This window comes from Lissotriton helveticus, chromosome 7 (assembly GCF_964261635.1).
Source record: "Lissotriton helveticus chromosome 7, aLisHel1.1, whole genome shotgun sequence".
Classification (NCBI taxonomy): Eukaryota; Metazoa; Chordata; class Amphibia; order Caudata; family Salamandridae; genus Lissotriton; species Lissotriton helveticus.
In genome coordinates, this window is record NC_136068.1 from 1,031,389,990 (window position 1) to 1,031,402,737 (window position 12,748).

Below are 12,748 nucleotides of genomic sequence, written 5' to 3' on the forward strand. Positions count from 1 at the left end.
TACTCTTTGCTTTGCCGCCACCGGAATATCCATGTTCTCCCGAGGGAGGGATATCGCTTAAAGCGCTGGCATGTGGCAATTGACTTCCCTGCGATGCACCTGCAGTTGGTGGAGTGCTTTTCCCTTTTTCTTTGGTGAACCCATGCCTTTTTGCAAAGCTCTCTAGCTGCTTAGTAATGGGTTTAAGCTCAGCAGCTAGAGCTTGTTGCACAGTGTTGGGTGTTGCACAGTGTTGGGAACTGAGCTCTCAATAGCCTTATTTACTGAGGATTGGACAGAAGGGTCCAAGGCCTCCACGATATTATCCTCAAGTCTTTCTGACCTTCACAATACACCTCCTCTGTGCCATCTTCATAAGTCACCCAGTTGCTTATCACAAATCATTTAATGTAAGCAGAAGACACAAATTATAGAAAATACCTTTCAATGTATTAGTACTTTATACTGTGCTGATAAAATGTCAAAATACAGGAAGTTACTGTCCAGCCCTACATTTCGTTCCCCCTCACTCACTCAGTGCCCTTTAATAAAATATTGTGTCGTTTTATGTAACGCTGTCCGTTTTTAGGGTGTCTTCATCACCCAGCTGGTGCACAACGCCAAACATCCCACCATCTCACTCCTTGCACATAAAGGTATCAAAAACACTCATTAAGGAGCTAGTGACACATACATTCACCCGGGAGTCCTGGGATGCTACTTTTCCAACACCCTGCACACTGTGAACATAAGGTGTAAGCATACTCGTGTGGTTGTTGGTATTTGTGGCTGCATAGAATATGTGAAAATATGTCCATAACACGGAAAATGTGACTACCGAGCATATAGTATAGTAATATGTACTCTGGAACCTTTCTGTCTATGGTGATCATTTTTCGTGTGATTTTCTCCTATAGTGCTCCCTAGTTTTTTAAAATACATTTACTTTACTACCAATTCTTAATTTGTTCTCCTTTTACTCCTCTTCTCTTCCATCTTGCCTTTTTTCAATATGGTGCTTTCTTTTTCTGCAAATCCGGTGTTGTTTACTTTAGTTACCTCCCCCATACCAATGTCAACGCACTAGTCAATAATCGCTAAAAACTGGCAAGTCAATCGCTCTCACATTGACGAGACCTATTGGGATATATGGGATAAAGTACCTCCATTGCCCGTCAACTTATCTCACCTGCATTTGGTTTTCAGGGCCACGTTATCGCCCTTCAGCTTCCCTTTATTTCAGTCAGAGTTACTGTTTTTCATCCGTAACTTTGGTTCACATTGCCACGTCTGTTACCCTCGGGGCATAGTTAATGCACTGGCTCTTACATTAGTACTATTTTTATTTTACTGATGAATACTTCACCAACACAAAATGACCTTCCACATAATTACACTCTGACTCACAATCCCACTCTACATAATTCTAGTACCCTCAATACCACATACAATATACATATTTCCGCATGCCACATAATTTCATAACAGAAATCCACTTCACACCACACAATCCCACCACACACAATTCCACAGTTGAAAACTAACCCACATAATTCCACTCCACACCACATACATCACTCCAGTCCAAAATACATGGGTTAAACACATTCTGGCAGATGCATCAACGAAAATACCTCCCGGTAAAACACCGAATCGGTAAAACAGGCCGATACCGAACGCAAAACCAGAAAATGCTATGCATCAAACAATAAATCGGAAAAAAATAAAGAATCGCTAAAACCCCCCGCGGTACATTACCGAATCACTAAACAGACAATCGGAATTACCGAACCCCAAAGCTGACTTCGGAAATACCGAATCGCTATTAACGAACCACAATGGTATGCATGAAAAGTCGCTAATACCGAAAATCCCGAAAATCGCTATTTAGCATTAGCAAAATAAGGAGAATCACAATCAGGAGGTAAAGTTAACTGAAGGACAGAAAAAAAAATTCCAACCCCATCAGCAGGTGCTGACAATCAGTAACCCTTTATAAATGCCCTGGGAAACCCCACATGTCAACCAAAATGGCTGCCCTCTACGTGCTTGCTAGGAGGAGGAGGATCAACGCCCAGGCCCAGCGCAGGAGGATGATACAGGACAGGATCTTCAGGGTGCGCATCACTTTGCTGGGGCAGACCGAGGAACAGGTGTACGACAAGTATAGACTCAACCGTGCCATGATAATGCGCCTAATAGCAGACCTGGAACCATTACTGCAGCACGAGACCCGTAGGACCAACGCCATACCAGCCCATGTGCAGGTCCTATGCTGCCTGCACCTGCTTGCGTCTGGAAGCTTCCAGGGGGTAATAGCTGAGACTGGAGGCGTATCGCAAAGTGCTTTATCACGATTCTTCCACCGGTTCCTAGAGGCCATGCTGACATTAATAAATCGCCACATTACCTTTCCCACAACCCCCCAGCAGCTGACCCGCACCAAACGAGAATTCTACCAGGTGGCACAATTCCCCCATGTCATCGGGTGTGTTGACTGCACGCATGTCGCCATCTGTCCTCCATCAGCCACCGAATACATATTCCGCAACCGGAAGTCATACCATTCTATCAATGTGCAGGTGGTGTGCAATGCCAAGTACATAATTACGGACCTTGTAGCCCAATTCCCCGGGAGCACACACAACGCCTACATATTCCGTCACTGTGGCCTCCACAGGCGCCTGATCAACGGTGAATTCGGAGAGGGACACCTACTAGGTACATATAGATGCATCATCGTACTCTCCAACCACTCCATCCCCACATCTCATTCATGCTGATTACCATTCTCTCCCCATCCTGCAGGTGACAGCGCATATGCATTGCGTGAATATCTCCTCACTCCCTATCTCAACCCAGCTACACCGCAAGAGCAGCGCTACAACAGAGCACACATCAGCACCAGGAATGTGGTTGAGCGGACATTTGGCATCCTCAAGAGCCGCTTCCGAATACTGCACAAGACTGGAGGTGCCTTGCAGTACGACCCAGTGACCTGCTGCCAGATCATTGCTGTGTGCCGTCCTGCACAACATCGCCACAAGCAGGGGGATACCCATAGAGGTGGACGGAGAGGATGAACTACGTGCACAGCAACCCGCCCCCCCAACACCGACAGGCGCATGTGCCCAACACAGCTGAAGGGCAAAGGAGGCGGACATACATCACACGGAATCATTTCTGAGACAGGTAAGAGAGTGACTTGACAACAGGATCAGTTTTGCAAGGGTTTAATGGGCATAGACACCTGACTGGTGCAGAAATACGTAACACAAACATGCTGCTGCTGCAGTTAAAGTCAAACTAAAATTGTCCCTTCTCAGAACGGGTGATGCGTGCGGCACCTTAGTCTGGCCATGGTTACGTCACCAAGGACAGTGTGACTTTGCCACATGTTCACTTCCGTTTGCCGCGTACTCCCAGTCTCTTGTCCTGTGACTCCTCGGCTTCTACACGATGGGAGTCAGTGGCAGTTGCATTGCGGCCACTGCGCCTCCTCCCGCTGGACTCGGACAGGGAGACGCTGCTGACACTGGAGGCTGCCTCACTCCCCTCTTCCGCTCCCAGACTGCTGACACTGGCTGACCCAGGCTGCAGTTGTTCCACTGCAGTGGTCACCCTCTCAAGGGCCTTTGCCACATCCCCACAATCATGACCTAGGTCCACTTGCAGGGACACGGACCTGCGGGACAGCACAGCCGTGCTGTTGCACAGCTTATTAATGGCCTTGTTAGTTGTATTCACTGCCAGCATGATCTGCCTGTGACGCAGGCGCTCACTCCGTTGGCCTGCGACCACGGCACGTGTGAGTTCTTGCAGGCACAGCTTGATTTCATTGTTGCCGGCAGCTACGGCAGTGGTGTGCTCACGCACAGCGTCAGTCATGTTGCCTAGTTTGTTGCAAAGTTTGGTCATGGAGAGTTTCATGGCACCCATGTGTCTCCCCTGCAGGCGCTGGACACGCAGCATCCGGGTCTCCACAACTCCGTACCCTTCGGACAGATCGACTGGTCTTGCAGCAGCCCGACCCGGGGGCACAGCCCTCTGCCTGATGCGCTGTCGTGCTGCAGTTTGGCTGGTTGGAGTGACGACAGCCTGGCGTGGAACATTTGGGTGTGCTGAACTGTGATCCGACTCCATTACGGGCAGGGAGGGAACATCGGCTCTGCGGAGTGGCCCGCACTGGTGGTGGTGGTGGTGGTGGTGGTGTCTTGGACCGCGAGGATGGTGGTGGTGGTGGTGGTGGTGTTGGTGTCTTGGACCGCGAGGATGGTGGTGGTGGTGGTGTCTTGGACCGCAGGGATGGTGGAGGTGTTGTCCGCCGTGGTGGTGAAGGGGAGGACATGGCTTCAGCTCCCTGTGAGCACTCCGCATCTGACAACACTGGCGTCTCTGAGATCACGAGGCGGGCACTGTCGTCAGAATCGATGGGGGATGCATCTGTGTGTGAAACAGTGCATAGTTATTATCATGGTATAGTATGTGACAATAGCTGTGGCATCTCACAATAAATTACTTTTTCTGACTGACATTTGGCCCTTTGCTGCTGTATTCATCTCTGGGCTCTGGCATGCACCCATTCATGTATTGACTACAACTCCCATGGTGCAACACAGTGGTGAGGGTATGTGTTTAGGGCAACGCTACATGTGCACTGGGTCTGGCATGGGGGATTGGGCAGGGACTTAGTACGCGCTGCATTGTTACGCTGCCATGCTTCTTACCTTGTCCTCCTTCCGCAGCACCAGAGGTGTCCAGATGTGTGACCCCCACAACAGCTTCCGGTTCTATGGTGGACTCCACTAGATCCTCCAGGGCTGTGTTAGGCGTCACATTGGATGTGCCCCCTCCTGTGCCAGCAGCATCCCTGACCCTCTGCGCTATCTTCTCCTTGGCCCTCTTACGCAGGTCGTACCAGCGTTTTTTTAGGTCGTCGATGCTGCGGTGGGTGACTCCGCAGGCATTTACCTTGTCCTTGATGCGCAGCCACATCTTTCGTTTTTCTGCCTCTGGCACCTTCAACGACAACTTCCCAAACAGTCGGTCATTGTTGCTGGTCACACACTCTATTAGGATTTCCAGCTCCTTATCAGAAAACTTGCGTTTTCGCTTTCGGGGTGTGTCCTTTCCCTGCTGGGGGGCCTCCTTCTCCATCTTGTCCTGCTTGCCTTGTCCTGGTTGCTACTGGTTCTGTCAGGGTCCTCAACTCCTGTGCTCTGCCTCCTCCTCTGTGCTACTCCGAACACTGAATGCAGCGTGGCTGTCCTACTTCCTGGTTGTGATGTCATCGGCCTGCTTCCGAGGCGTCGCGTAAATTTACAATTTTCGCTATTACCGAATTCGCTAATACCGGATTCACTAATACCGATTCGGTATTAGCTAACTCGGTATTTGCTACTCTCGCTGTCGTACTTTCGGTATTTAATAGCGATTTTTACCGATTCGGTAATTTTTAGCGATTATTTTGACGCATCGCGGTTTGCATGTCCTTAATAGCGATTCGTTATTTTTCGCTATTACCGACATGTATTACCGATTGTTGATGCATATGCCAGATTGTCATTTGCAACGCCAATACCTCTAACTCTCACAAATGCGAGACCTATTGCATTGCAAATGCTTGTTTAGACTGCTCTCAAGTAGTTCCTATTTCTGTTTTAATGGCACAGTTATGTGTGTTGCTTATTTTGCAATGTTATACCATTGAAATACTGAACTAGCTGCAATCCTACCTTGATTGGGGAATGAGGGTCAATTTTTTTTAAGGGGTAGCTAATGTGGATGGGAATTACTTGCGGTGTGTAGAGGGTCAAGTGTATTGTGGCAGACAGGTTTTGGGTAAGAGTCACACGGATTGTGAAGGTTATTGCATCATGGGTAAGACAGGTTGTGGATGAGGTTAGAAATATTGGTCAAGATCTTGTAGGTTGCATGGCTAATTGACATGCAGGTTGTTGATCATAAAGGCAGATATGGCCTTGAAGAGGTTCCTGTGAATTCTTTTAGTATTACAATTTTTGGTTGCATCCACTATTGAATATCGGGGGGGGTTGGGTGGTGGGGAACAGAGAGATGGCAGAAAGGCAAAACAAGATGACTAATGGTCCAGAGACAACTAGTGAGCAGATCTTCAAATCTTCCTGATACTTTTAGATGGCTGATTTGAGCTGGAGGTACATGGGGAGAGAGTTTCCGAGAGGGAGACTATGAGTGAAATAATCTGGCAAAGTGTATTGTGCAGGAGAAGCGCTCAGGTTGTCCCGAGCGTCTTTTATTAGGATCCTGTGTGGGGGCTCCTGGGTCATGCAGAAGATTGGAATAAGGCAATATGAATTGCATGTAAGGGTTGAAGATTTGGTTGACTTTACAGATGGCGAAAGACGTTTGCAGGGTAGTGCTCATTCTCCTTTGATATTCTGTGATCTCTTGCAGGGATTGGACGGGCAACAGTCAAGGCACTTCAAAGTGGAGGGGCTCAAGTAATTGCAGTCAGCAGGACTCAGGCGGACCTGGACAGCCTGGCTCTCGAGGTGAGGAGAGAACCCCCCCAAAACTGGCATTCAAACACAAAGGCGAACCAAGGTACCCTATTATTGTCTAGTGTAACCTCCAATGTGCTAGAGAGTAACACCCCAAGACTCCGCTACACCACTCTGTGGAATGGAATGGAATGGAATGGAAATGGATTTGTTAAGCGCGGTTGCTGCCCACGGGCGTCCAAGCGCTGAGTAGAACAGAGTTGTGACGGAAGAGGGAGATTAGGACTAAAGGAATTTGGCGAACAATAAAGTTTTCAGCTTTTTCCGGAATGAGAGCAGGTCAGGGTTGGAGCGAAGAGAGAGGGGGAGAGCATTCCAAAGCTTGGCGGTGTTAAGCGAGAACAGCCTACCCCCGGTCCTGGCTCTTTTCACTCTAGGAACTACTGCAAGGAAAGCATCCGTAGATCGAAGGTTCCTATTTGGGTGGTAGGGGATAACAAGGTTGTTATTTATTGTTGATCCCGTCTTCCAAAAGGCCCGATGCGCAATACACAGCGCCTTGAATGTCACTCTTAGCCTCACTGGCAGCCAGTGCAGGCTTTTCAGTTCAGGTCTAGCTGACTGGGTTCGCGGAATCTGGAGTAAGGTTCGTGCTGCGCAGTTTTGTACCACTTGCAGCTTCCTAAGGGTCATCTCAGGGGCCCCAAAGTATAGAGCATTGTTTGAGTCTAGGCGGGACTGGATGAGGCCTTGTACTGCCACCTTTTTGGCCTCCAGAGGCAGAAGTGGGAGGACCTTCCTCAGGACTCTAAGTAGGCCAAAACAGGTGGCGGATAACTTAGTGGCCTGGGTGGAGAAGGAGAGGTTTTTGTCCAACCATACTCCCAGGCTCTTGACACTTTCCTTGGGGGTGGGGGGAGTGCCCAGACCGCAGGGCCACAAGGAGGTAAATGGTACTGGCGATGCTGGGCCTAGGAGCATGAGCTCTGTTTTTCCTCCATTCAGCTTAAGGGAGGAGTTGGTCATCCACTCCTTCACGTCCTCTAAACATTTCAACAGACCTGCCGGGGATTGCCTGTTGCTCTCTTGCGCCAGTGAAACCACTAGCTGAGTGTCGTCGGCGTACGACACGATTTTAATGCCGTACGGTTCGACTACCCCAGCCAGTGGTTTCATGTATACATTAAATAGCACAGGGCTCAGCGAAGAGCCCTGTGGTACTCCGCAGCTGAGATGTTTACTGGATGACATTGTATCGCCGTCGAAGATCTGAAAAGATCTGTCAGACAGGAAGGAGTCGAACCACCTTAGTGCATCACCCGAGACTCCGATGTTATAGAGACGGTTCAGCAAGATGGCATAGCTGACCGTATCGAAGGCGGCACTTAGATCAAGGAGGATCACTGCCACTGATCCTCCCTGATCCAGTATCCTTCGAGATTCTTCGGTGACTGCTAATAAGGCGGTTTCAGTCCCATGCTTTGGTCTAAAGCCTGTCTGGGACGTATGTAGTAGGGAGTGGTTCTCTAGAAACTGGACCAGCTGGGCATTTATATATTTCTCCAGCACCTTGCTAGCCCAAGGGAGGAGTGAGATGGGACGGTAGCTGGAGTGGTCATCAGGGTCCAGGTTGGGTTTTTTCAACAGCGCCCGCACCATTGCTTGTTTCCAGGCTATGGGAACTGCGCATGCGGATATGGATGAATTTAGCAGTTCCAGGATCACAGGCAAGGTGGCTTCACCTGCCTGCATCAGGACTTCTGGAGGCGCTGGGTCACGTGGAGAGCCCGACTTAACTTGACATGCCACTTTGTCTAGGGTGTCAAGGTCCAAAAGGGGAAAATGATCAAGAACAGGCTGGTCTGGGGGGAGGGGGGATCTCGGGAGAGGTAGGTCAGTCGCAACCGGAGTCGAGACTATTGTTGGGAAAGTGGAGTAGATTTTCAGCACCTTGCCGCCGGTCCTTCAGAATACTCCTCGTGAGAGTACCTGCATCCACCCTGATGAACAGTAGACTGGTCACAAGATGTGGTTAAGATCCAGAAGTGACCTGCATCCTCATTAATTGGCTTTGGACACATACTATGGACACACCTATCGATACCGTTGTGGTAGGGGTGCCTTACTCTCTAGTGCAAGGATTGTACAACAATAATTAGCACAAAACAACGTAGATGAAGGTTACATTAGGCCCTTTTTAGTTTTCTGAAACAAAATCTAATACTTGAAGTAAATTATAGCTCAAATTTACTGATGAAATGCAAAAAGAAAAGCTAAAATCAAAAACGTCTGGAAAACGTTGGTGTTTTAGAAAGCATTGGAAGATGTTTCAGGATTTAGTATCCAAATGTTTTAAAACATTTGAGAATCAAAATATGCAAGATGTAGTATCAACTCAACGTTGCAAGCTACATTTCTTCTTGGTATTATGAAAATTTGTGGCTTGGGGTTCGGCTGCTTCTAAGTTACAATTAACACGCACAGATACGTTGCTGCTTTCATGCCATATTTGAGTTAAGAACTCGCCTTGAGAATGTTGCTTGTGGCTCACATGTATTTTCTATCAAACAAACTTTGTGTTAGTATTCTAGAGTGCAGGACTCCTACTTCATTCATGTCACCTATTGAAAAGGCAGCTGCACTTTATTAAAAAACATAAGTTGTATAATGATGAAACCATGAAGTTAGATTACTTTTCCTCACTTGAAATGGAAAATTTGTATCCGTGCATGAAGCAGTCCCTCGAATTGTAGACTTAGTAATTGATTTATTATTTGTTGGCATTTGCTTCACTGCTCCCGTGTGTTTACACCTTTTCTGAGTTATCAAACTTCTGCGATCTGTGCTCTCTTGGGTTCACAAACAGGAAAATCACCAAGTAATCCAACAGCAGTCCATGTCTGTTCTGCTCCTGAGTTTTGTGAGAGTCAAAACACGGTCCCAATGCTGTTTCGAATACCTCCAAACTGCGGGGACTGTCAGTACCTAGTGTTCTGCCAGAAACAGAGGCTCAAGCCTAATTGTGAACCTTCTGTTACCGGAGCCAAGAGAATGGTTACTCAGGAACCAGGAGCTTTCGTCTCCCTGAATGCCCCAGCACCAACACCACCACTGAAACAGTATGAGGAGACGAGCATGGGTGCTGAGATCTCCTGTTTGTTGGAAAATAACTATTGCTTGCTCCCCATTCGTGTTACACAAAACTGTGAACCCCCATAAACTGGTGAAGAGTTAAAGATGATGGCATAGGAATGCAGTTGTTTGATCATCAGTCCATATTCACTCTTTATGCAGTCTAAGCTTTCTGATGATCTCACATACTCTCTACCTTTTCTCCAGTGTCCAGGGATCAAGACTATTTGTGTGGACCTCGCTAGCTGGAATGAGACCGAAGAGGCGCTGAAGGCCATCGGCGCTGTTGACCTGCTGGTGAATAATGCTGCTTTGGCTGTATTGCAGCCCTTCCTAGAGGTCACTCAGGATGCCTGGGACAGGTAAGTTTGCATTGTATGAGATAACCAGGCTGCCTTCCAAACCCCTGGTCTCAGCCTATAATATAGGAAACTTTTACCTCCCTAGGTTCATTTGGATTATAGTAAAAATGTTCCATGTGGTGATAGGCCCAGAACTGACTCCTGTTTCTTCCTAGGTCCCTGGATGTGAACGTGAAGGCAGTGGCTCATGTGTCTCAGGTGAGATACATACTCCTCGTCGGTGTACTGCACCGTCATATATTTTATGTCAGGCAGTCTCGTTGGCAAGGTTGGAGGCAGCTTAAAAATACACTGTCTTTCTCTGGTAGAGTTTGGAACAAGGATAATGTGAAATTGTCCCTTTAAATTAGGTATTTAGTCCAAGCATTGTTATATTTGAGTAGCTTGCATAGGGTCGGCTCCCCAGCAGACTGCTGACTTTACACTATGGCTTACTGGTTTCCATTTGTGTTTCAGATTGTTGCACGGGAGATGATCAAGCGTGGTTCACAGGGGTCAATAGTGAATATCTCCAGCCAAGCCTCTATGTGTGCTTTGCAGGATCATACCGTCTACTGTAAGTTGCACACCATCTTATCTCCATATAATCACACTGAATGTCTGCAAGATGTAACTATTGTGGATTCACCATGTTGTACACATGCCTCCTATCTAGTGTTGAGTCCAGAAAAACATAAGTTGTTTTGATTACATTCTTTTGTTTGGGTTTCAAACGTGATTCAGATAAAAGGAAACCCTGTGCCACATTGAAGCCTACAAAGTGTTAGCTTGCAAAGGCCACTTCAGAGTTTTGTAAAAATTTTATGCCATTCGGGTCTGGACTTGTAATAAATATGCCGACAAAACAAGAAGGACATGGAAAAAGTATTTCAATGTTGAGTCGAACTGGGAAAGCATCAACAACATTTCAAACCGGTATGCTTATGGAATCCGTACATATGAGTGACTCCAGAATGGGGTGTGTGAGATAATGTAGAATACCTATTTTTAATCTGCCTCCCAATGTAATTTACTCTATTCCTGTAAGGACTTGCATTCAGGCTGCAACCTATGCTTGTTGGGAATAATGTCGACACTGAGTGCAGGCATTTTGGTGGAAGTAAAAACTAATCACTCGTAGAAGCAGCTGTGCTGGCCTCATTCTGTAAGGATAGCAATGGAGGATTCTTCCAAACCCCAATTTAGTCAAAGAAGCATTCGAGGAAGTGCTTGAAGAGGAAGACACTGAAGCAATGGAGGAAGAGTTTTATTTTCTTCTCAGATCCATCCATGGCAATTGCTTCAGAAGAGAACCAGAATCCTATCCCTCAAAGCCTTCCAGAAAGGGGTTGGTGGAGGGGGGGGGGGGTCTGCAGTTCAAATCCAGATAGACCGCACAGGGGAGAAGTTAAACATCAAACACACAAAAGCTGACCAGAGGAATGCCTACATTTTGTCTAACCACTGGCTATTGCTCGGGTTAGCTATTGACCAATTTGTTCTTTTACCCATCATGCCACCTCAGTGTGGATGTAGCCCATTGCAAATCACACCCTGCTCTAATAGGAAAAGTTCAGCCCGAAACGGCAGACCATGTCCTCCGGGTACTGAAATGCAAGCAACCTAAGACTGGTTTCACCCTGATCGGGGCTCGTCAGTTGGGTGAAGCTTCGTTCCTGTAGCACAGTGAGTACGGGACCCATGTCTGGGCATAACCTTGCCACCTAAAGCGGTACATCAAGCACATGAAAAGTGACGGAAGAAATGCTTGCAATATGCCCAACCATTAGCAATCGCCCTGTTTAGCAAACAACAGTAGCTCTGGACTATGATGTTGCTGTTTCCCTGCCTGTGACTTCATAGCCTGAGATGAAATTGTTGCTGTCACCCTTATTCTTGTTGGGGAACAAAAATACTAATATTTGAGGTCCTAAAGTGGATTTTCAGGTTCTTGACTTTATTGAAGAAATCATAAGGGAAACCAAAAAAAAAAAGTATTTTGAGGCACAGCTTTTCCAACCCATGAAGGGATCTTTCATCCCAATTCCGAAATAGGTGGAGGTACAAGGTCATAAAACTAGTTTTTGTCCAGTACTTGACAATCTGTGTCTTATTACTCTCTGTCACAGGCCTGGTCTGATGCGCCCTCTCCAACTCCTGCTTCTATTTTCATTACTTCTGAAGATTTCACTGCACTCAATTCCACTCTGACGAATACTCAAAACTGGCTAAGGGAGAATCACTTCCTGCCCAACACCTCCAAAACAGAATTCCTTCTCATATCTCTGCCTAATCACACCCCCAAGATAGACCTCTGGATGAACCTCTTCACAGCCTTCAACTGCTCTCTTCACATTATTGACTAAGCCAAATTTCTCGGAATCACCCTGGACATGCACCTGAACATGAAGAATCATATTAGTAAGGCTTGCAAGGGTGCAAACCACCAGATGAGGATACTTAAGAATCTCAAACCATTCCTCCCACAAGATGACTTCAAGCAGGTGGTTCAAGCGTTTGTTTTGCCGTGGCTAGACTATGGCAGAGCTACGCTCTGTGGCCTCTCCAAATATATTTTGGCCCCACTAAGGGCTTCCCTGAATGGTGCAGCTAGGTTGATTATGGGTACAAAGAGAAATGCTCACATTTCCCCATCCCTTAAATCCCTAAATTGGTTGCCACTTGAAGCAAGAAAACCACTAAAAATCGCCTGCATGACTCGTAAAGCCCTCCATTTCAATACCCCCGTTATTTGGCGCAAAAGCTAGAATGATCAGTAGGGGGTAGATCATCTAGAAGTGCAAACTCTCTCTT

At 47.2% G+C, this 12,748-nt stretch overlaps 1 protein-coding gene across 1 annotated transcript in view; it reads left to right on the forward strand.

Annotated features, from left to right (window-relative positions):
* The window catches only part of DCXR (dicarbonyl and L-xylulose reductase), a 166,705-nt gene that overhangs the window by 18,614 nt on the left and 135,343 nt on the right, over nucleotides 1-12,748 (forward strand). The window contains exons 2-5 of the mRNA XM_078653780.1: nucleotides 6,415-6,512; nucleotides 9,801-9,955; nucleotides 10,111-10,153; nucleotides 10,412-10,511. Coding sequence (XP_078509906.1) covers nucleotides 6,415-6,512; nucleotides 9,801-9,955; nucleotides 10,111-10,153; nucleotides 10,412-10,511 — 396 coding nt within the window. The remainder of the gene's footprint in view (nucleotides 1-6,414; nucleotides 6,513-9,800; nucleotides 9,956-10,110; nucleotides 10,154-10,411; nucleotides 10,512-12,748) is intronic.